Source organism: Annulohypoxylon maeteangense (genome assembly GCF_022496945.1).
Source record: "Annulohypoxylon maeteangense strain CBS 123835 unplaced genomic scaffold GGS22scaffold_14, whole genome shotgun sequence".
NCBI lineage: Eukaryota > Fungi > Ascomycota > Sordariomycetes > Xylariales > Hypoxylaceae > Annulohypoxylon > Annulohypoxylon maeteangense.
This window is the reverse complement of record NW_025953261.1, coordinates 864,979-888,176: the sequence shown is the minus strand read 5'-3', so window position 1 is coordinate 888,176 and position 23,198 is coordinate 864,979. Positions and strand designations below refer to the sequence as shown.

General features: G+C 46.9%; 5 protein-coding genes across 5 annotated transcripts; 1 reads left to right on the top strand and 4 right to left on the bottom strand.

Moving 5' to 3' along the window:
- Window positions 1-1,103: 1,103 nt before the first annotated feature.
- Window positions 1,104-4,461, bottom strand: GGS22DRAFT_42547 (P-loop containing nucleoside triphosphate hydrolase protein). The gene is made up of 4 exons (XM_047967058.1): window positions 3,889-4,461; window positions 3,579-3,821; window positions 2,676-3,281; window positions 1,104-2,620 (listed from the first exon to the last, which is right to left on the bottom strand). The coding sequence occupies exons 1-4, from the start codon at window positions 4,222-4,224 to the stop codon at window positions 1,559-1,561; spliced, it is 2,247 nt and encodes a 748-aa protein (XP_047816771.1). The 5' UTR covers window positions 4,225-4,461; the 3' UTR covers window positions 1,104-1,558.
- Window positions 4,462-7,146: 2,685 nt separating this feature from the next.
- Window positions 7,147-10,262, top strand: GGS22DRAFT_169111 (uncharacterized protein). Its single transcript, XM_047962265.1, has 2 exons — window positions 7,147-8,604; window positions 8,660-10,262. The coding sequence occupies exons 1-2, from the start codon at window positions 7,791-7,793 to the stop codon at window positions 9,628-9,630; spliced, it is 1,785 nt and encodes a 594-aa protein (XP_047816770.1). The 5' UTR covers window positions 7,147-7,790; the 3' UTR covers window positions 9,631-10,262.
- Window positions 10,263-12,251: 1,989 nt separating this feature from the next.
- GGS22DRAFT_169109 (uncharacterized protein) lies at window positions 12,252-15,128 on the bottom strand. Its single transcript, XM_047962264.1, has 6 exons — window positions 14,466-15,128; window positions 14,002-14,364; window positions 13,767-13,948; window positions 13,529-13,709; window positions 12,875-13,476; window positions 12,252-12,813 (listed from the first exon to the last, which is right to left on the bottom strand). The coding sequence occupies exons 1-6, from the start codon at window positions 14,542-14,544 to the stop codon at window positions 12,601-12,603; spliced, it is 1,620 nt and encodes a 539-aa protein (XP_047816769.1). The 5' UTR covers window positions 14,545-15,128; the 3' UTR covers window positions 12,252-12,600.
- A 263-nt stretch (window positions 15,129-15,391) lies between these two features.
- GGS22DRAFT_169108 (uncharacterized protein) lies at window positions 15,392-18,489 on the bottom strand. Its single transcript, XM_047962263.1, has 5 exons — window positions 17,920-18,489; window positions 16,887-17,827; window positions 16,697-16,781; window positions 15,957-16,640; window positions 15,392-15,882 (listed from the first exon to the last, which is right to left on the bottom strand). Exons 1-5 carry the CDS (start codon window positions 18,194-18,196, stop codon window positions 15,665-15,667), a joined length of 2,205 nt encoding a protein of 734 aa, XP_047816768.1. The 5' UTR covers window positions 18,197-18,489; the 3' UTR covers window positions 15,392-15,664.
- Window positions 18,490-20,599: 2,110 nt separating this feature from the next.
- GGS22DRAFT_169106 (glycosyltransferase family 8 protein) lies at window positions 20,600-22,699 on the bottom strand. The gene is made up of 3 exons (XM_047962262.1): window positions 21,712-22,699; window positions 21,058-21,650; window positions 20,600-20,994 (listed from the first exon to the last, which is right to left on the bottom strand). Exons 1-3 carry the CDS (start codon window positions 22,283-22,285, stop codon window positions 20,959-20,961), a joined length of 1,203 nt encoding a protein of 400 aa, XP_047816767.1. The 5' UTR covers window positions 22,286-22,699; the 3' UTR covers window positions 20,600-20,958.
- Between the last annotated feature and the right edge of the window lie 499 nt (window positions 22,700-23,198).

The window sequence follows — 23,198 nt, the reverse complement described above, 5'->3', positions numbered from 1 at the left end:
TCTAGCCCTCCCGCGACACGGCGGTGGGATGAAGCCTTTATACGCTAATGAAGGGGCCAGTGAAGATATAGATGTTGTTCTATAGGAACCAAGGTATGGATTTAACTGGCTTCCGTCCCTTGGCGTATGCGCAACAAACTTCGATTATAATCAAATACGATATAATTATTCTAAAGGCACTTTAGGTCAACAATTTATTTGAAGAGATCACTTTAGGCACCCAGCCACGCATAATATCCGATTATGAAAGCGAGAAACGGGGTGGATACGGTGCTCGGTTACCTAACTTGTCCACAAAACGGAACCGCGTCGCCATCTAAGCGCGGTGGGATAATCTACGTAAATATCTTGACTTTGCCTCTTCTGTTGATCTAGACCATTCAACAACGCAGTGGCAATTCTGGAGATTAAGGGTCCCTCGCTAGACACTGTAATGTTGCGATTTAATATACTCCATAAGCGCCTCATGGGCACAAAGTTCCGCTATTGGACAATGATATCTTAATATAGGTACTATTTAGAAACTACCTAGAAATATGCCCTCCTAAGGGGTATACTTGAATAGTACTTCCAATAGGATCATAATCGCAGCCTCAATATCGGAATTTTGCCTTTGAAAGCTACCCAACGAGATAACCGAGATGTAAACACTGCTCTTGCATATATCATCTAAAAACTCCCATTCAATCAATTTCCCTTTCTAGCGTACGAGTAATGAATCAAAAGCCATGTAGCGAGAGGTTTGGGAGGCTAGGTACCTACCTAGAGGTATGTACCTAGGTAGGTAAATGATGAAAAGGACCAGCGAAAGAGTGAGAAACTCACGACTTCACGTTTATATCTCAATAAATCTTACATCATGTACGTTTATCACTTGAAGCGAAGACAGTTTATGAGAGTGTTCCTCATATACAACGGGCGCTCTAGAAATCGGAATAGAAATACCTACCTACCTACGGAGCTGATCGCGAACGTGGCGTCACTCAAAACGCCACCAACTGTACCACGCCCTCAACAAATATCAATTGAAAATCCTTGATAGTATGAGGATCATCCACTAAGTCATCTCGATCGCGATCGATCATTCGAACACATCGCCTCAGCCAAGATAATCCTAATCCACAGGTTTGCAATGAGGCCTCATACACCATACCTAGTTCATGAAAGCACATAAACTTCAGTCACAATACCAACGATACCAATCCAAACACGATTGTCAAGGCACATAACTAACACATAGTCTGGGTAGCAACAACCAAAACGTCAAACCAAACACCAATGATACCAATTCAAAAGTCATTACCACCAAAGCAAACTAGTATAACAAAATAAAGCAGGACAGCATAGGGGGTATCCTTAACTCAACCCAATTCGGCGCACATCAGCTGCTCCCCAATTCAGTTCAGTTCAGTTCAGTTTATCATTAATCATCCGCCACCAGTCACAGACCATACCACCACCGCAATCGTAGGTCATCGATTATCGGTCATTATCGTGAACCTCGATATCCTGCATAGCTCCAATCCCACCGCATCACATCATATCCCATTAACTCGGCTTAACTTAGCTCATCTTCGGCCGCGACACCCTCCCATTTTCTCGCCGGCAGCTTTCGAACCTTCTTCTGCGGGCTGCCGCTGCTCGACACCTTCAGCACCTTCTTGTCTTCGCCGCCATTCATGCGCAGCTGCTCCATGCGGTTTCCAAGGCCCGCCAACGCATCACCTCCAACTGTAGAGGATCTACTGCTAGGCACGTCGCCCCTCTCCTGAAGTGGCGCCCGCTTGCTCGGCGTACGGCCGGAGAGCTCGCGCTTTAGGATCGAGACCTCTCTTCGCAATCGCTCGTTCTCTTCTTCCAGATTCTCGATGAGTATGTTTTCTTTATCCTCATTCTCCCCGTCGTCGTCATCAGAGCTAGGCGATGTCACCGTGACCACGCCAACACTTCGGGCCAACACCTCGACCTTGCGGTCCCAATGCTCCTCGCCACGCTCCTGTTCTAGGGATAGCGACGCCTTCCAACGTCCCATTTCTAAGGAGAGCCGCTGCTCAAAGTCTGCGTAACATTCTTCCCGAATCTCTTGCTCGAGATCTTCGATACGGTCTTGCATTGATAGTAAGTGCGCTTCGGCAGTCATGCGTTCTTCTGATTCTCGCGCCAGCTCAGTGTTCAACTGATCGATGATATCTGCCATCCTAGCAATCTCCAGAGCCGCGTTTTCCATAGTCGCTCGCTCCGTGTCAGTCATAGGCGAGAACGTGCGACTATGGGCACCGGAGGGCTGGTAATAGGGTTTTTGGTGGGACATAACAGGTGAGCTTGTAGGGCTACAGGAGCCTACACTTGACTCGGACTGGCCTGACTGCATCGTCGTGTTTGCTAAGATAGTAGACGTGATAGAGGGGATACGTGGAACAGTGACCTCCCGAGCGAGAGCACTGTATCTTAGGATCTGAGAGGTGGCGTTAAAGTCGCCCAATGGATCGGCAGTAACGATCATGACGGCTTTCTGAGGCGCTCGTCTGTTAACAGAAGAATGTGATTGAGCAGCTGAGGGGAATGAGTTAGAGAAAAGCAACTCGGTAAGTTTACATTGACGGAAGGGGACTAGATTAGGCTGTCATGGACTGTTAGTAAAGTTCTTAGGTTTGTCGGTATAGTATTACTCGTACCTTTGTAGTGTTACTAGCATCGCTCTGCATTTGTAGGCATTGTCCGAGATACATCAAACTTTCGTTAATCTTGCCAGCCTCAGCAAGCGTCGCGCCTTGCGTCTTAGCATCTCTCGCTCGTTCACTACCAGCCAGGTCAACAATACTAAGAGTGCTGGCACCCCATCTTCCATTAGTGCGGCCACGACGCCTCTTCTTAATCTCGACACAGAAGAATCCGTGACTTCTCGACGAGACACTGTTACTACCCGTGCCGGCGACTCGTCTCTCATGTAATCCGGCCTCAAGAACCATCAATGCTTCATTCATATTACCGCAAATGATCTTTCGAAGTCCAGCGACTACTTTTCGGTCAGGAGATAACTCTGTGGGCTTAAATAGGAGCGGTCGTCGTCGATATTCCTTCGTAGCATTCGACTTGATCGGAGGGGTTAGGAGGTCGAAGATTCTATCGTTATATACTTCGTACATAGAGATAACAATAGCATATTCGGCAGATGGGTCGCAGGATGCTCGGACGGAACTAATATCGGGAGCTTGAGGGAGGGCGGATAGCCGTTGTAGGTGGCGTCTCGGAGTCGGGATCGGTGGTAGTGGATACTCGCCCTTAACTGGAGTCTTAGTAATGGTCTTCTTGTTTCTTGCGGCTGAAGTAAGAGACATGTAATGCTTCTTGGGTGACGGAGATTCGGCCAACTTTGGCTTAACAGACGCAACTTGCATCGGGGTTCGTGGTATTGCAATCTCCCGTTGGCTGGGAGGCGTTGAAAGCAGTGTTATTCTCGATAGATCATCCTCGCGACTAACGACTCGGATACTCTTGGGGCTGTCTGGGAATCGACCAGGCAGAGAAGGAGTGGAGTTGAATAGGGAAGGTCGAACAAAAGTCTTTGGGGGCCCTACAATCATTGGCGTTGCAGCCCTGGATCCAGCTCTAGATGGGCCATTATAATCGCTATAAATCGATTCGAGGAACGCCGGAGCGGAGTGGATAGATGCTTCAGATGCATCCGAGGCTCTTATACTAGCCTCCAAAGTGGGAGATGTGTCACAGTCAACAATGTTTGAGTCGATAGATCGGAAGACTACATCGAGAGCAAGCTGGGTTAAGCCCCGTTGGTTTCTAGACCCAAGCATTGTATGTGTCTAACGATATTGAGGTTAGTCAAGATTACTTCCGTTATTATTCTCGCGGCGCCTCAACTACGCATACCTTGCCGGAACCAGTGACTCCCAGAGTCGCCAACAAGCCATCTGTGCCATCGCCTCCGTGAGGTGCTAATACGCCCTCGACTAATGGAAGTACTTTAGTTCCTTGAAATAGATCGAGCTGGGTAGAATTCTCTTCGAAGACTTGGGTAAATGCGAACTTCTCGATTGCTCGTCTTCGGTCGTTCGGAGGGTTCAATGTGATATGTGTAGGCGCATTGTGTTCAGCAGGCTCCTCGACTAAGAGGAAACGTTCGGCGTTAGAGCTACCAGATGGAGGAGGACGCAGGCGCAAATAAACCTGGAAAAGGTTCGCGTGACCTTTTTGAGGCGGTTCCATGGTGGTGATGCGGTGCGGTATCACTGAAAAGGTGTGAAGCGGTGAGAAAATAAAAATGTAATGCGAATGCAATTACATGCAGTGGAGAAGGTGCACAAATCGGCCTCTAGAGTTGTGCTGTGTTTTACAATGCAAGAAATATTCCGTTCAGCGTGAATGCAACAGTTGTAATGAAAATGGTTGGAGGTTGAGTGTTTAGTTTTTAGAAATGCACGTGTGGATAAAATTCGACTGTACGAAGTATGTACTTGTTAGGTAACTTTGTACCTGGTATTTTCTAGGTCAATATTTACTTTGGAAGGTGCTTGTTTCGATGGCAACCGTCCACTGGACCTGCCGACACCTGGTAGCCCCCCTGCAACTCAGTCAGCCAGTCTGCCAGTCAGCCAGTGTCAGCCACATTTGAGACCCACCAATTGAGGCTGCAATGCTTTCTGTGGTTCGTCCCCGCCCTACTGCCCTACCCAAAATGATAAAAAGAACATTTCCCCTCTCGAATTTTATTTCGTTTTTTTCTTTTCTTCTCCAGCTCTCTTTGCCGTGAGTAACCACCACCATACCTTCGAACCGTTGAACCCTTATGCTAACAATGCAACAGTTTTGGCTTAGATCAAGTGTAGTATCTGTTCTTTTCAGTTTAATCTCTGAAAGAGTTCTACTTGAACTCAATCGTGATTATTCTAATTTTTGCAACGAGGAAGCGCATCCTCTGGGCTTGCCCATGATCGCTTCCACCGTGTCCCTGGTATAACACTGCCTCCAGGCGACGCGAACCTCCGCATTTTTCATTACACCTTTTTTCATTACGATCCATACCTTGTGTAAGGGCGTGAGGAAGAGCGGAAGAGTCATTCTAGAACATCTACTCTGTACGAATAGTCGATAACGCGGGCTACGCGGGTGAGGGAATACAAGCCGGAGCGTCGTATTGCTCAGACGCCACCCAGGCAATGTGGCTTTTCGCTTTGATCGCCGGACCAGCTCCCGTGTGCCTTCGGTTACAATATATGCCAAATGCCCCTTTTCCTGACAGGCGCCTTGAGTAACGATGGCCACGTCTCGGACCTACTCCATAGGTACATGGTTCTTGATCTAATAGGACGACAGACATTTTCGAAAGTAAAATCTTGCATGAGACCAATAAGAAAGGCACCCGAGACGTGAGTCAAGCCATTACACTAGCTGCCCGCCTGCATAAGCAGCCAGCAAGGCTTCCGAGTCTATTTCCGGCTGGCTCAAGGCCAAATTAGACACTTTCAATTTCATGACATGCATCTCTCGCAATGACTTGTCAACATTGATATTTCTACTTCCCATAACAGAGCCCATTCATTGAAGTACCCAACTAGTCCATTAGAATCCCATTCTTAGATTGACATGAACGAGAATTATAGAATTAGGGATCTCGATTGTATGCAAAATGCACGTCATTCATGACATCGCCCATTCGAGTGGAGGAATAGAATGTCGATATTGGTCCACACCGAACAAATATGGTAAAAAACGGAGGAGAAAAAAGTAACCTGTCCGAAAAAGAGGATCTACTTCTACATGGAGACACTACGTATGTACCATCATGGATCATCTTAAAAAGTTATGTTGGAGCTCTTCTCAACTTTCGAGTGAAAATCCGGTTGGAGGTGGAGATACATGAGCGTACATATCGAGGTCGATGGTCAGGATGGGTCGATGAAAATATCGGAAGTGGACCGGACAGCCAGATACAATGCAAGTAGGTATGGGGTATGTACATACATCGTGGGATACTATACGTTTGGCTATACGTGTACAATAGCTCCATCTCGCTTATTTTGCAGTTTTTGTGCGTGGAACTGCACACAGGAGGCTCTAGATGTATTCCAATTACCACACGTGCCAATTCAATACCGAAGGTTACAATTCATTTCATATAAATTTGTAGGTTAATTGTTTGAACAGCCAGCCATTCGGAACGGCATCTAGATCAGGAAGTTAACTACAATTTTAAGGGTCCAAAGTACGTACCATATTTTTTAAAGATTTAAAATACATATTGCCTGTGTAGTAGGTAACTTCACAGCTTCATTACCTAAAATATATCCACCGATTCATCTATGGTATTACTATGCTGGACGTAGGAGCAAGATGGCAAACCCTGGCTACCTGGGAGGTACTTCTTGGAGGGGTTGGAGGGGCTTCATGTGTGTCATCTCTAGAAAATATGACTCTTTCCCAAATGCGTCACTAGAACCAAAAGTCTTCCAGGCATCGTACATTTTTTCGGTGGATCTATGGATACGATGGATACCACGAATATCTTGGACCAGAATTACAGCGTATATCCATCGTATGCATGTAGGTAGTGGAACATGGGATGTTCAGGATCTTCTTTTACTGTGTGTTTTTTTTTTCCCACTGATAATAGTATTGGGTCATGACCATTTAGAAGGGACCGAGTTCCACTGTTCAAACGCCTTGGAGCATCGAATTAGCGCTAAACAGCAGCAAGCAGACCTCGAAATAACCATTCAGGATTGACGATTAGGTTTTAGGCTCTAGCACCCTGTATGTTAATGCAAGTAAGAAAAGGCGGTGACGGACCCTCAGTATGAATGTATCAGTGTAGTGTATTTGATGTTGAAGCAGTGAAGATATTCTGTGGTGGATGGAGGTGAAGGAATTGAACCTTAGCGTTTGAGCTCTCCATACCATAGTTGGTTTTTTGCGGTGCCCCATAGATCATGCAATCCCTGCCTTCTGTACTTGCTCCGTGCCAATAACTTTATCGCCAAAAAGGGTATAGCCAATCTTACGCACGGCGGCAGACGAATCGGGGTGGGTCACCCCACTAATGGAACAGCCAAAGTAAAAAAAAAAAAAAAAGTTTACTAGCAAGCGAATGGAAAGAATCTTTTTTTTCTCCCCTTCAACTTTTTCCTCCAAGGAAAACTCAACCACCTCAAGACAACGAAGTCGCATAACAAAAGCTATTAAGCAAAGTTACCAATTAGAACATATCAAACTTCGTCGAGATAATGCCTTCGGCCGTCGCTGAGCTGTAAATACCCACTGAGGGACACGTTTGGCCATCCCACCCGTGTCCCTCAGTCCAACAGTTCACCGAGATATTCAATCCAAATTCGACAATCGACGAAGTTATACAGGCCTTCACTGTCTTGTGTGCCCTTTACCGTCTAAAGGGGTCCACTGCTCATCAGAAGCCTGAATACCCATTAGAACTACTACACATTTAGCCCATTGATTGCGGGCATTCCCAATTTCCATCTGTTCACGACGACGAGATTTTCTCATCTTCATCCCTTACCAATTATCACATACCCCGTCCTACACGCTATTGCGACAACATACCCTGGGTTACATACTCAAAACGGAGACAGCTTCGACCCGATCATACGGCTTAAGATTCTATATTTCCGAAGGACCACAATTGTATCGGTGATCCTCGAATATTAGTCGGGCTTCACCGCCGTTTGCCTCGATCCCCTCAACCCCGAGTCCGGGGGTGGATCCCTTGTTAATCCCTGCACACCTCACATATCCCATACAAATAGCACGTACATATCACCATGTCACGGAACGTGCGTCAACAACGACCACCGACTACCCCGGTCAAGGTCGCCAAGCGTCGGGGCTCGGATGGTTCATCGTCGCTTGACCTATCCGACGAGAGCGGCTATTCTGGGGTAGAAGACATCAGCGATTCCGAAGACGACGATGAGGAGGATGTAGTAGCGGCCGAGGAGGAGCATATTCTCTCCGATGAACTGCAACATACCATTCGCAGTTCTATCTCTCCTCGGCCGCATATTGAAGAGAATGAACAGGATGATGATGACGAAGAGGACGATAACGATGATGACAACGATGATGAAGAAGATCACTATGAAGGTGATGACGACGACGTGGACGAGAATGCTAGTTGGGACGGTATTTCGTCTGACGTTGATGCGGATGATGACTTGACTATCGATCAGGGATATACTAGCACAGAACGTCGTGTTCGCTTTGATATCCCTGACGATTCATCGGATGGGGACTCGACTGAAACTGATGAGGATGTAGACCATGGTTTCTTCCCAGATCTCTTCGTTGACAAGAGTATCCTCGACCCATCTTTCCGTCGAGAGATCGAGCATGACCCGGACCCCTATGATTCATCAAACTCGGAAGCATTCTGGGACCATTACGGCAACGATACAGACTGGATGGCAAACGGTATCGAGGGCGGAACCTCGGATTATGAGGCTTTCCTTAGAGCCATAGAAGAAGACGATAGCACACCAATTGCTACACCTATGACAAGCAACGATCTGTCGACTGCTATGAACACCCCGGTCGATTCGTCCGAGAATGACGAAGTCTCCCTTGACGGATATCAAAGTGAGTGAATGGAACATGGTTTGTAGCTAAGTATGTGCTAATCTCCCCCATCCAGCCGATGGGGATACTACCGATGAAGAAGACCCACCTGAGAAACCTGTTCGACGTAAGACTCGACGGGAAACCGTGGACGATTCCTCTGATTCAGATGTCGTGACACTTATCCGGCCTCGCCGTGGCCAGCCCCGTGTCGGTCGGTTCGACCTCGACAAATCTAGCAAGAAGCCAATCGCGATTCTGAATCCGAGAACCGGCAAGATGATGATCTTCACACATCAGTGTATGAAAGGCAGAGGCTTTGACCTCTCTCCCGAGCAGTTCAACTTTCAGTATTTTGAACAGACCCAATCTTCCCCTATCCTCAGTAATCCCGGTAGTATCATGATGAGCGGTATGATATCTTCCAGCACATACGGGGACTTTATGAATACCCATGCCGTCGGTCCTGCCGAAGCCTGGTATGCCCAGGCATCCGACGGCAATCTGGTTGAGACCTCTGATTCCGACGGCCAAGTTGTTGACGAAGCGGAGAAGAGTCTCAAGTTAGAAGATTTTATCACCTTAGACGACGACGATGACGATGAAGACTCGTCAGAAGCAGAGAAGGTGCTCGAGCATGATGAAGCGGATGACCAATTATTCTACACACCGGGTCGCACTCCCGGTCGTCCCAGCACCGCGAACAGTGATGTGACGTCCCTTCTCGATCATTTCAATCACAACGCCAATATTGTCGGCGCATTTCGCCGAGACCAAGTGAATCATCAGTTGATCAGCCGTAGCAAAGCTACACGAGAATCACTTGCGTTCTCCGGCCCCTACTTCGAAGGCACTCTTCGGGGCATCAAGGATGGGCGCATAGCTACTACAAATGTCCCCATTTCTCCTATGCGAAAACAGAAGATGCCCGAGCTTGCTAGTAGCCCACTTGCGACTTTGTCGCAGAAGAGAAAATCATCGTCGGAGCACCATTTGGGTCATAAGCGGCAAAGGAGCATTCCGGACGTGGATATCCTCAGAATCTAACCCTTTGCACGTCTACCCCTCGCCCGACCCCTTACTAAAGACGCCGATGGACGGTGTGGCCTATTTTCATAGACCATTTCCTGGCCATTAAACCACACTATACAGTACAAGACTCAACCTATTTCATATTACAGCTCGTGTTGTGACTCCCTTTTCCTTAACTAAATACCTATCCCCATGCACTTATCGGACGGATCTTGGACGTTTTCTCGCCTCTTAATTAGCGGTTCAACAAGACAGACGTGGCCAGACCCACCCACGATCATGCTCCTCGAAGATCTGATAGAAATTTCAGTTTCTTGATGGGACCAGAACAACCAGGCAATTCGAAAACCGACAGCTGGGATTTTGTCATCAATTTCCTTCAATCTCCTTTCTGGTAGCAACCGAATAGATAAGTTGGTATGCCCGATACCAACTCCTGTCACCTTCAAACAGCAATGGACGGAATTGGAGCATGATGTCCGGCTGTGGAAAACTGATGATCAGGATATTCGCAAGGCACTAACCCTGTTTGTACCCATACCGAAATGTATGAGTATATTCACGTAACTTCGTCTCTCTTAAGACGGGAGATGATGCCATGCAGTCATGTAATTTCATAACAAACTCAATAAAAAGCTTTCCCTCAATGTTCTAGCAATAATAGTGTATCACTGTGATCATATAGGTATTAGGCATTTGCGTTCAGATTTGCCATGCCCCTTAAACATAGATACAAGGGTCGTCTCTCCCAACCTATGCTTTTTTTACTATCATCTCCGCTCTCAGGTCAATGCCGCTTCTTGTTCTCTGATACCTACCTACTATATTTACTACGAGTACTATCTAAAACATATCCCTAGGAGCTATGCCTTAATAACGCATTGTCACCTTATGATCACGGCTAGATTATTCGGCCATCCCCGTGCGCTCATAGGGTTCGTATAATCAACTTCATCAGCCTCCTTGGAAGTATAATTTCCTCTCCTTTTCTCAAGATGACAAAGTCATAAAAGCACCAAGCCCGTTCTATACAGACACCCAAAACGTACCTAGGCACCTACCTACGGAGAGTGTACCTAAGAGCCTTCGTGAAGTAATACCCGGGCATTAATACCTATTGATAAAGCTACTTAAGCAGAAACGTCGCTTCCATGTCGTATCAGAAAGGCTAGCTTAATACGATACGACTTCGATCCTCCTATACCTTGCATCTCAACATACAAAATAGGTAAACAAACCTAGGTAATTGAGTAATACTTATATATACCCAAGTACCTAGGTACATATGATTACCTACGTCAGAAAGAGCCGAGCAATGCTCGATTTTCCTTTACCTCACGCATCTTGCTAGCAACTTAAGATTCCTGAAGAAACGCCATAAGATCATCAGCATAGGTACCTAGGTAAATTTGCGTATTTAGGTCTGGTATAAATTAAGATGGAGCATTCAACAATATCCCGACAACCACGTAGATCGCCCCATGTAATTAGGTTCTCGTCAGACTGTTAATGACAGAGCCTCTTAGCGTCGTCTCAAGCAGACATTGAGCATATCGTGGAAAACCGCTGTGGCAAAGCTCTTCTATTTCCTATCTCCATTCCAAACGATTCATAATTTCCTACCTAAGTGCATCTTGTTATACGAGGAAGACACAGCACCAGGCACAGAACCGGCATAACTGTGTCCAATTCCCAATAGTATCTCTATACTGTAGCGGGAACCCTTGGATCGCGAGAATGATTCTAAACTTCATAGAAGCATTACATGCATAAGATCGATAGAAATTGGGAGAAACCAATCTTTATCTTAAAATCATTCATTTAATAAAGTTATTCTAAGCTTCATAGAATGATTCTCGCGATCCAGGGGTTCCCGCTACGGGAGGAAAGTAGGTACCTGGGGAAATCGCCTGAACGCCCACACCGCATCGCGAAATCGCGGAACATCGAAGCAGCATACACCCGTCTCGTCTTGCGAGTTTATAACGTTCCGGTACCTCTAGCCTTGTTCCCCTTCATCAAGCACCAGCTACAATCGATATGGCCAACTTCCTCCACGCCGACGTGGTCGGGAGATGACACAGTACAGCCGATTGAAAGTCACCTCAACCCCAGAGATCGGAGTCGACATCATCAGCTGCAAAAAAGGACATCGTGGATATAGCACAGCAAGCCGCAAAAGAGAAGCAGGAACGATACGTCTATCCTTTCATAACCCGGTATGTGGGACAGTTCAGATAGTCGAGGTAAACCGCCAGGCTGATTCACACCTGAGTTCCCGAAGATCTCGGTATATCTTATATTGTCCTAGTAACCACAATAGATAGAGTGGCCGTCGCGACATCATGACCAAAAGCCATGGTGCGCCAGTTACCCGTATAAGTGTGAATGGGTCGTGCAGCGAGTATGGCGCTTATAAGGCTTCAGAAAAATCCGTTTCTTCATGACGAGTAACCACCGAGCACGTATATGGGCTAAGAAGACTTACCGGGTTAGAAAAGGTGCAATCCAAACCTTGCCCATTAACATCCGAACTTGAAGCACAAAAGACTTTCCGCAGATACACTCACCAACCACACAATTAATAACAACAGCAAGCCATAACATAAAAAATTCATTAGCAATAGCAATAAAACAAGATAATTAATCCCACAATCTCATTACTCAATAAAACCTGACTAGCAAAAAGAACACTGACTAACCCCTGCCTCTCGTCCGTATGCTCGAACTCCAGAACTGAAAAGGTGACGTCCTTGAAAAACAATCGTAACCGTCATGCTTCCCTCGTGAAATCCGTGCGAAAAGAAACCTAGACAGACAAACAGAATGTTATCCCCGTTTTTTCTTAATGCTTTTCATCTGCGACATAGGTATCAGATACACTTCATAATCGTAACCTTGCCATTAATACTCTCCCCTTACGTGCGCCAAAAACCCAGGGTTATCCCACTCGTCGAGTAGGTTAGAACAGACAACAGACTGGATCTACAACTCCTCCTTGGCATCACCAGCCTTCTGCTTCGCGGCCTCGGAGCCAGATTGAATCTGATCCAAGATCCATTGATATGCGCCCTTAACGTTTTCACTGATCTTGGCGAAGGCGGTGCTGGCTGGATTCGTGGTTCCGTACTTGAAGTAGGTAGACTGCTTGCGTGCTTCGGCTCTGAGTTCATTGACTGTAGAGCCCTGAGGAACAGGCTAAGTAATGTGTCAGTAAGATGAAAGTTAGATTCGCATGACCTAGATAAAATAAACTTACAATGCCGTAGGTGTCTAGGTAAGCCTTTAATTCACTTTCGCTCCATGTGTCGAATGTAGCAGTCTTCGCCGCTTCGGTGGCGTGAGAGAGGTAGCTCGTGGCAGAGGCGTACGAACTACCGCCGGCGCTAGACGCAGAAGAGTAAGCAGATTGAGCAGCCGCGACAAGGTCATCACGGCTAGCGGAGCTGCTCTCGCCGATCTTTTTAGCCGCATCGTTACCGCTAGCGACAAGATAGTCCTTGAGGTTCTCGTACGACAGGTCATCCCACGTCCAGGCGGAGTATGGGTGAGCAACCTTGTGAGAGTTTCGTCGTACCAAAGCACGAAGCTCGTCGACCTTAGATCCTTGGGGGACCGGAACTCCACGGGCATCTAGGTAAGCCTTCAATCGACTCGCAGACCAAGCGTCAACTACAGTGTTGAAAGCATCCTGAGCAGCGAGAGTCGCGTCATCAGTAGCCTTTGCCCACTGGTTGCCAGCCTTGCTAGTGGCAGCACCAAAAGCGTTGGTTGCTGATGCGGATAGATTGTCACCGAGAATCTGAGCACGGTTTTTACGGACAAGTGCGCGTAACTCGTTGACTTTGCTGCCCTGAGGGACTGTAGATGCCATTAATACTAGAAGCGAAAATATAATACGAAGGATTCTTACCATTGATTCCGTTCTTGTCACAGAATTCTTTTAGTTGAGACTCGCCCCAGGCATCGATAATCTTGTCAGTGAGTGCGGCATAGGCTGCACTCGCGCTGGCGGAAGCAGAAGCTTGCTGGTCTTGAAGTTTCAGGTAAGCAAGACGAGAGTTACGTCGAACCAAGGCGACTAGTCGATTACGCTAAGGTTGACAAGAGTTAATCAAGTATACTAGATACATGGGAATGGGACTTCTTACCTCAGTGACTTGGGGAGTAGGGACTCCGTGAGTATCCAACCATTCTTTCAGGTCAGACTCAGACCAGGTGTCGTAAAGCCAATCGCCGGGATACGAGGCGGTCTCTCCTACTTTCTTTGCCACTGTCTCATAGTTGGAACGAACTTTCTGCAGGAGTGTATCACGAGTTCGGGGCTGGGGGACTATTCTCTAAATTAGCGACGTATATATAGTGATATCAACGCTGAAAATTTACCTGGGATGTCATGCTTGTCTGCAAAAGCCTTCAGGGAACTCTCAGTCCAGGTGTCGAGTATCCATTCATGCACGTCGGTCCAAGCTGTCTGAGCCTTGTCCTCTGTCTCATACCAGGCATTGGCCACCTGGGAAATGAGTGCATCCTTGCCCGACTTGGCGGAGTCCTTTGTCTCTACACCCTTCGATGTGAGATAAGATGTGAGCTTGTCGGTATCCCAATTCTTGTAAGGAGATACAGCATAGGCGTCCCAGTTCTTCTGGATGAGGTCTTCGAGATCCTTGCGGTCTGCGGGGGTAGGGTAGGGGATGTTGTTGTCGGACAGCCATCGCTCGAGTTCGGTCTCATGCCATTTGTTGTAAGCTAGTTAAATTACTGTGTTAGCCAGTGGCCAAATGGGATTCGGTGTTGTAAGAGGATATAGGGACACAAGACGAAGAATAAACAATACTGCAATCACTTACCAGCTTTGCTGAACCAGCTGCTACCAACGACGGCATCCGCCGCCAGGGCTAGAGAGAGGACGGTTGATAACAACCTCATGATGAATCAGATTAGTAGTATCAAGTTAGGATAGTTTGCTCCAGGATCCTATTCATGGAAATGTTGGTTTGTTGCAGGAAAGAAAACTAGACGATGCAGGTACAAGTATCGTGGTGGATGAAAGAAGAATGACAGCGGTGTTGTTTAGCATAAGGTGGGAACGGGTTAGGTAGTGGAGTTGGGAGGATGTATGATGAAGGATGATGATGATGAATGTGCCAAAAATGTATCACGTCACTGCTTTCTTTTGTTTACCGTCCAGCTGTTCGAGCTGTTGTTCAGTTACAAGTTCGCCTCTGGTCAAGAAATTCAGGTCAATTAGGTCAGTTAAGGTACCCAGTTACGGGTAGAGCTATCTCCTGGAGCTCCGGAAGTTGCACAGAGATCAATGTATCTTGGCCAACAAATTAAACGAGAAAATACTTAGACCACCCCATCAGCCCATTTCATGTTCAATGGGGAAGCTTCTACGCTGTATGTCCCGTGCTCTGTGTACTGGTGGCCACTGCGTTATACAAATATGACGTAGTAGCTACAGCAACTGTCTACAGACAATTCCAGAGGTGAACCAAAACCAGCCAGACTAGTTCCAAAATAGAAAGCACCAGTGTTATACTTCATCGAATAGTATCATTCTACCTCTTCCATGCGGCTGTAATCTCGATCGCAATAAGTGCAAGGCTGCCTTGGCCGTTGCTCTTCGAACATCACCATGAGCTGAAGACCGGGGAGGAAACGCTCCGGTGATGTCATTATACCCGCTTTTGTCTTAGCGTCGGTACGTAGAACAGTAAAGCCACAAGCTTATTGAAGATGTGGGGTAAGTATTATTGTACCTACCCCAAACCGGCCAAGGTGGGGAGGATATGGCTGGTGACTTGTGGAGGTGCGGGGACTTTCTTTATTCTTTCCAGCCATCCACATACACCAATCGAAAATGTATTGGTAGAAACTTCGGTCAAATACAAAAGTACGCCAACGTCCTCGCAATACCCGGTAGCCACTAGATAAGTATACCCGTACATGTATAAAGACCCTTTAGCAGATCCAGATTTCGGATACAGAGCATCGTAGGTTATTTGTACCTCATCAAATAAGATCACCACTTCCCGAATCTGCCTCAAGATGTAGAACTTCCAATGGTCATCCTCCGCATCTTAATCGTAGGTAACCCAAAGCTGCCTTGCTTTTTAGCCTTAGGCATCTCTTCCTCTTCCCCCTCTCCACGCCAGACAGCACTGCCACGGAGAGACTCCATCTTAATATGAGATCGTGGGAAAAGCCCTACTTTCCCATTCTTCTTCATGCCTGACCAGCACCAGTCGTCCCGGTTTATCCCTATCCAAGGGTATTCGTAGTTAGCAGCTAGTTATCACGATAGGGAAGATGATAAATAGGAACTGAGGACCTACAGGTGACATTCGATAAAGTCTCATCTTTATCAAGTGGCAACCATCCATTTGATGTATCCTTCACCTCCCACTTCCAGCGTGTCGTGACAAACATTCCATCAGCACTTGTACTTGGACTTGGAGGTTGTGCCGGTGGTTCCAGAACCACATGCTTAGCAACAAATGAGCCCCATTGGCCATCATGCCAACCAGTGCACCATTTCCCCTTCCATTTTTCTGGAAATTCTATACCCACAATACGGGCGCCTTCAAGAAACTTCGTAACCTGATCCGAATTCCCGTCAGGGTCTGTCAGGTCGCGCCCATATCGCTTGACGTGGCTCTTGACAGCTACGGCGGACGGAAACTTTGATAGGGACGCTGCATCCGGAAGGATACTGGCAACTGGAGGGTTCTGAAAGTGAAGATCGTAATCTTCAGCATTGGGGTTATCTTTGTATACGTCGCCATATAAAATCACCACCCCGGGTATCTCCGGTAAGGGCTGCGGGTGGCGCGATAGGTGCTTGAAAAGCTGCTCCTGTGTTGTAAATACAGTTGCATCGTCGGCATAGACGGTCTGGCCTTTTTGCGCACAAAAGAGACAGCCAAATTGCGATGTAAACGCCGAGGTTGATGTTAAGTGCGATTTATATAGAAAACGAAGTCTAAACATAACGCCCGCTTTACAGAAATTTGCAGTCGCTATGAAATGTTCTAGTCAGCCAAGCTTGGTCTTATCATTCATATGGGTTCCTTACAATCTTGAGCAGTATCAAGCTCAGCTTCTAATAGATTTTGTGTAAATTCACAGTCCGTGCATCGACAAAGACTTCGTCTCGTCCCCTGTTCGTAATTAGCATTAGCATAAGCCAGGTACCTTTTTGGTTTTGACCATTATCTCTTCCTTCAGCCGACACGATGTAGAGGAATAGATCTTGATGTACTTACATATTCCATCACAGTTTTAGTAGCACTCTTACGTCCCTTGACTCGGTACGTCTGTGCACCAGAACACAATCCCTTCTGTATATAGAGGCTACTATCCAACCCTATTTGGTAACCAGAAGACGAATTCGCTTGTGGGTCAAAGAGCTCTTCCGTAGGTATGAGGCCGTCTTCGTAGACCGGTTGCGCATTGGGCAACGGCGGTCCAAGCTCTTTTGACCCGCGGTTTTCGGACGGGCCCGGCCTTGCAAGCGAGGTCGTTCTCTGGTCGCTGGTAGGGATATGAACTGATGACCTAGGCCCTGAGGCATGACTTCCAGTACTGGTATACCAAGATACTCTACTGTAAGAGGTTCCTGGGCTATAAGGCGCGTTAGGCTGTGCTGTTGGCACGGGTGTCTCCTGGCCGTGTAGAGCGACACTGTCGAGGTTGTTAAATATCATAGGTTGTCCTACATAATAGTCGTCTTCAGGTATTGAATTGCTGCGAGGCCATAACTTTGCTGTTGTCGTCTGCTCGCTAACCCAGGCTGATGTTCGCGAATTTGAAGGTGGGACGGCAGAAGGACCAGTCACTAAACTGATAAAGTCGCGCTCTGCTCCCAAAATGTCAGGACTAGATGGCCGCCGGACTGGGGTATTTGTTCCACTAATGTCAACGTTGTCGTTCATCTTTGAAGTGGTTGTAGAGCCCGTGTTGCTATTATTGCCATTTGGAGCCCGTGCCGACAACGGCTGTATCCACGAGGGAATGGTCGATACCGATGATGATGCGCTCTCTTCAATATGCAATCTCCTAATGGTCTCCATTAGAGTAAGGGCGAAAGACTTCGATGCCGCTTGGACTTCCGCAAACTTCGTGGCATCAAACGAATCGACTTGGACGAAGTCGTCCAAATCGTACAGAAGATCTTCTAGCCGCCTCTGACTATCGAGAATTTTATCTATAAATCAGGCGTCAGTGGGTCCCACATACCATGAACTTGGGTGGCAATTCATCGGCGGCATGGAATAATATCAAGAGGTAGAAATTCACCATTCTGTCGCATAGCCTCCGTGAAGGCGTCGCCGTATTTGTCGACACGCTCTTTCCACAATGGTAGTAGTCGTTGCAAAGCCCTCTCACCCTCTCTTACGAGCGAACGTGCTACCTTGAGCATTTCCGCCGCATCTTGGTCGTTGGACGGGTCGGCGTCATCCTCATTCTCACCGCTGTCATTCACTGCCTCGGCATTGGCGACGGCTTCCTTGCCCCGCTCGACAACCTCCCGGAAGGGTTCGATGACAAGCTCCTCGACATCGACGGCCATCATCGACTGTCGAGACGCACTGAGGTCGTGCGCGCTTCAGCATCGACCAGGCGAGTGCAGCGTAAATTTTGACCACTGAAATGCGCGGCGCTCTATCTGTATCGGCTTCGGAATTCGTAGGCTGCACAGCATAAGCTAAACCGGAATAGGCCGTGTACGGCCACATGCATACAAACACAGTCTCTACAACCGGGGTACCGTTGGAGAGAGCTCAGACGGCATGGAGCATCTCCAGGCTCATGACGCGCGGTGTGTGTTGTGTAAAGTAGAGATTGATTAAAAAAAATGATTTCGCTTCCGAACTGGCGGCGCTCTCGTGTGATCACCTTCCTTTTTCTTTTGTTATATTTTCCCATCTCCTTCTTCGGGGCGCGATCCTGTGCTCTCTAGCTCATTCAGGCGATCATCCAGGCTGCGGTAAACTAGACGTGGGGGACCCTGAATCCGCCATCCTGGTTCGCTCATCTCTTGGCCGGCTGTTAGATATACTACAGCACGTTATATGGGTGTGTAACGGGTGTGGGCGAATCACGGCGTCTCCATAATATTCGTTAGTGGGATTCGAATGTCCACTTAGGCACTCGATTATCTATTGCCGCACTGATTTCCGCTGATGGCCGCCGCAATCTACCGACGCCACAAATTTGGAATTTCGGTTGACCGCCATATGGTGAAACTTGGGGGTCTTTGTTAGACTAAGCCTGCTAAGCCTGATATCTAACTGATCCCAATTGGTGGTTTCGGCGCGGTTTGGAGATTTTCATATATCCCTCAAACGGATTCAGCTATCATGAGCTATGAGCTGAACTATGCAGAAAAGTTGAAGGAAGAAGAAAGGAACATTGAATGTTTTAAAAGGCGCATTGCGGTGTAGTTTCCAAATCTTCAGAAATTAATTACATAATTGACCATGCCACTCCCGACTACCGATGGCCTCATACCTTCCTCCGGCTCCACTGCTAGCTACCAGGCAGCCAGGCTATGGCTCGTTTTCAAAGTCAATTCTCCATCGGTTTCACATGTGCACCCAGGAACGTCATATTAAACTCGAGTTAAGGTCTCGAACTCAAACTGCACTAAAGATTAAACATAAGACTCAAGTTTAAGTTAGGTACCTTTCCAAGGCAACAACGGAACTCCGAGTCTCCGACATCATGAATAAATACCTAGTAGAAATAGTAATGCCTAGTACCTACCTACCTAGTAGGTAGGTAGGTATTTATACACATATCATCAGTGTTAACACTATTTCGTGTAGTGACATTCCCCAGTTAGCATGACTCCCCTCTTAACAATAGTACATATAAGCCCCTATTCTTACTTCGCTGGACCCTTCACTTCTGGTAAGACGAGAATAGTGACAAGATGCTAGTAATCAAGTTGTCGTGTAATTTTAACGAGTCCTGCAAGATTCGAGAAAGGGAGAATGAAGGGCATTCAACGGAAACCTTTTATATATCTCACTTGAGGAATAAAGAACGGACTTGTAACTACTATATACTTACCTACCTACCTAGGTAGGTATGTAGTTCTAGTAACTAAATGAGAAAGTTCAAAGTTTCGAAAAGAGTCAAACGCGAAATTCGGTGTTTTCGTATCTTCAAGTACTAATAGTACTTACTATGCTGATATCAAAAGCTTACCTGGCATATTGTACCTTATAATAGGTAATGCAAATAACTGCACACATGAGTGAGATAATACTAGTAGGCTACCCAGTCATCAATGAATCTGGTTGGTGAGCAGGTTTGGACAAGGCGCTTGACAGAGTATTGGGAAACTGCGAGCAAACAGAGCAAAAGTGTGTCATATTCTCGAGTCGCTTACTCGTTCTGGGAAGAGATGAAGAGACTTGAGGGAACTAGATCACGAATCCACATAGGATTGGCCAAAGAACAATGATGTTTCCATGGTAAGTACCTGTGATACACACAGTGGTTGTTCATCTACTGTTGTCATACTAGAGCAAGCGTACAATCCCCGGCTCCATTCACTACCTAGATTACGGTGAAGTATATTTAACAACCCCTATTCTCCCTTTTTCTCCCTCTAGTCATAGTCGACTTTAATTCACTCTCAAAAACAAAGCAGGAAATAGTTTACCTCAATTTCAGAAAGTCATTATTCCCAATCCTTACATTGCAATCTATCTCTCTCCAAACTTCCAAAGTACACGCCGATATGCCGGACAGCAACAAGGCACATGATAAATCAGGAGACAAGTCAGGGGATAAATCAAGAGGCCAGGGCGACAAAGGCAAGGATGGGCAAGAGCGCGGGAAGGACAATGTTTCTGGCGGCAGCGTCTCCGCACCAATTCCCTGGAAAGATACCACAGGTGGCGGATCCAAGGTCTCATGGGGTCGCTGAGGACATAGCAAGAATACAAGGGGCCTAGGTAGCCATGGCGTTCGATTCTATTGTCTAGTAGCAGACCTGGGATAAGGATATGATTTATAGATCTAGGCAACAGTGTTGATTTTCCACGTAGAAATATTCTTCTGGGGCCCCTGAGAATGTCTAGCAGTGACCAAGAATAGCAACATCAAGACACAATGCCCTGTATTAAAACAACTCAACCTAAAACTCCTGAAAGCATATCCGAAAGAGTAGTCCGCTACATATTAACACCCTGTCAGATGAAGACGCAGAGACATGCTTGCCAATGCTGGTATCTATAACATATCATGCCACGTAAAATACAATTCAATATTTTTCATTGCCAAAATAAACCAAACGAACCTTCATTCACCAATTCAACTGATTCATCGCTTTCCCTTCTTCTTGGTGCTGCAGACAGTCTAGCCATCGAATTAGCATCCAGCCTTGTATGCTAAGATTACTTAAGGATGAGGTGTACTTACCGAACGTCTTTGTGTGAAATCATTATAGAATCCGTTCCATAATTCCCGAGCGGAACAATCCTCTTGGCCGTTCTTCTCGACACACTTTGGTTGCTTCTCTTGCCGCATCGAATCGGACATGGAGATCCACGGCTTCGGCACAGGCCAATCTGAAAAGTGAAGGAACTTGGCCTCGTTGAAGATGGCAACAGGATCCCATTCTTCCCTATCCGTGCCAAGATAATTCACATGGTTGTCACCGCGGAACTCGCCAGTTAACAAGTCGTAGGGGCGATGAGGGAGGATCATGGCAGTATCGATATACAACTGGTTCACAATTTCCATGTCGTAGTCGTTGCGACCGGCCGACTCCATCTTTTTCAGGATCCTGTCAAATTCGACCGCGCTTGGTTGGACTAGCATTAATTGGGATGACAAGATCTTGTTGTCCGGAAATAGCCAGTAGGCGCGAGGCATGGCGACAGGGCATGGCGGCATGAGGAACAACTCGTCCATGCTCTGAAGAATGGTGGCGTCGGAATCGACGTTCAAGACGCGCTGGTATTGGGTTTGGTTGAAAGCAAGGAGCTTGGTGAAGGATTCGGCCCAGGTAGCTTGTTAGAGTTAGAAATCAAGAGACGAAACAAATATACCGAGGTAGTCTGTGGAACTCACCATCACCACCAGCCCTTCGCTGAACCGAAACCGGTACAAGCTTCACCTTATATTCGTCTCGGGCCTTAACGATTAGTTTAGCCTCTTCCGACGACGGGCTCGTCTCGCCTGGGTCCATCATATTCTCTGGGTACATCATAACACGGTCGGCTTTGCTGCCTAGGCGGAATAAGGTCTCGAAGATCATGACCGAGTTACACAGATACGCGGCATTGGTGACATATTGTGTGTAGGCGAATCGCGACCAATTGACCTGGGCTTCCTCGAAGGACGGTACGACGGCGGGAGGGCAGTCTGAATTGGCACCGGCAGCAGTACTGCTTCCTCGAAAGCTCTCGATGGATGGCAAGCGATCGTAGTTTCGGAAGGCAAGAAAGAATAGGCCGAAAGTGGCGAATGAAATGGCAGTATATCGCACTCTTTTCGACATCAAGATCTGGCCGACGCTCGGTTTAAGGTGGGAGGAATCCGTAGCAGAGCTGGTCGCTGCACTCTGCTCGCCATTTTGAACGGCGCTATATCCAGATAGAGAACCCCAGGTAGAGGACCACGATGATCCCCAAAGCGGAGCCATGTTGTACGATTTACTCGGTAGGAGATCGAGGATATCGAGGATTTGACGGCCGAAGACTACCGACCGAAGTTCGTCTTAAAAAGGAAGTTGAACGGGTAAGGTTCCGCCGAAAAAGGAATCAATACCAACTAAAGGATGAAACAGCACTCATTGGGAAAGAAGGCATTTACTAAAGTAAAGTTGACGACTCTATGAATGAGGGGATATTAACCAAGTTATGTTGTAAGGGAAGGTATTTTGCATTTACATTTGCCTACGTACGTATTGTATCGTGGCGCAGACTGCCCAGTAGTGGTGGAAAGGTTCAAGGTTAAGGTTAAGGTTGTGGAGGTTTTACGCTGTAGTAAATGTTTCATTGTTCCGAATAGGCTGAAAGTATTAAGTTAAGCATCACTTTAGTGAAGAAGCACACGTGGTTTACTGCTTATCGACTTGCCAGGATAGCGACCAATTCCACTGGCCCAGGTAGCTAGGTGGGGCCCATGTATAATTATGTAACTAAGGGAGGTAATTTCATAATATTTGATTTTGATATAGTCATACTTCGATGTACTACCTAGCAGGCTGCTAGGTACTTCACGCTTCTTTTCCTTTGAGCATTTATTTTGCATTTTACATCAATCTATCAACTTGAAAGCCTACATAAGTTCCAATTGAGTATCCATACCAGGCAGCTACTATTATTACCTCAATTATTAAGCACATCAATCATCATATTTCCAATCTGTCCATTCTGCCACTCTATCCCTACTCGATGACTTTGGCCCCCAACTGGCCGTGACCTATCCCATGAGGCCCGAAGATTCTGTCGATTTAGCGCCCCCCACTTTCTACACCTCATTAACCAATCATATTAGAGATTTTCCCGATTTTGGTCGTATGAAAACTTGAACGATTAAACCTATCACATACA

Bases quoted from the DNA above. Each gene is read 5' to 3' on its own strand.
- GGS22DRAFT_169111 (XM_047962265.1), top strand. From the start codon at position 7,791: ATGTCACGGAACGTGCGTCAACAACGACCACCGACTACCCCGGTCAAG. The intron at 8,605-8,659 runs GTGAGTGAATGG...TCCCCCATCCAG, and splicing joins CTCCCTTGACGGATATCAAA to CCGATGGGGATACTACCGAT.
- GGS22DRAFT_42547 (XM_047967058.1), bottom strand. From the start codon at position 4,224: ATGGAACCGCCTCAAAAAGGTCACGCGAACCTTTTCCAGGTTTATTTG. The intron at 3,822-3,888 runs GTATGCGTAGTT...CAATATCGTTAG, and splicing joins GAGTCACTGGTTCCGGCAAG to ACACATACAATGCTTGGGTC. The intron at 3,282-3,578 runs GTAGGGCCCCCA...ACTCCAGTTAAG, and splicing joins GGGCTGCAACGCCAATGATT to GGCGAGTATCCACTACCACC.
- GGS22DRAFT_169108 (XM_047962263.1), bottom strand. From the start codon at position 18,196: ATGATGGCCGTCGATGTCGAGGAGCTTGTCATCGAACCCTTCCGGGAG. The intron at 17,828-17,919 runs GTGAATTTCTAC...CCTGATTTATAG, and splicing joins GGAGGCTATGCGACAGAATG to ATAAAATTCTCGATAGTCAG. The intron at 16,641-16,696 runs GTAAGGAACCCA...AACATTTCATAG, and splicing joins GCTTGATACTGCTCAAGATT to CGACTGCAAATTTCTGTAAA.
- GGS22DRAFT_169106 (XM_047962262.1), bottom strand. From the start codon at position 22,285: ATGGCTCCGCTTTGGGGATCATCGTGGTCCTCTACCTGGGGTTCTCTA. The intron at 21,651-21,711 runs GTGAGTTCCACA...AACTCTAACAAG, and splicing joins GCGAAGGGCTGGTGGTGATG to CTACCTGGGCCGAATCCTTC. The intron at 20,995-21,057 runs GTAAGTACACCT...TTCGATGGCTAG, and splicing joins ATTTCACACAAAGACGTTCG to ACTGTCTGCAGCACCAAGAA.
- GGS22DRAFT_169109 (XM_047962264.1), bottom strand. From the start codon at position 14,544: ATGAGGTTGTTATCAACCGTCCTCTCTCTAGCCCTGGCGGCGGATGCC. The intron at 13,949-14,001 runs GTAAATTTTCAG...TTTAGAGAATAG, and splicing joins AGACAAGCATGACATCCCAG to TCCCCCAGCCCCGAACTCGT. The intron at 13,710-13,766 runs GTAAGAAGTCCC...TGTCAACCTTAG, and splicing joins CTACTCCCCAAGTCACTGAG to CGTAATCGACTAGTCGCCTT.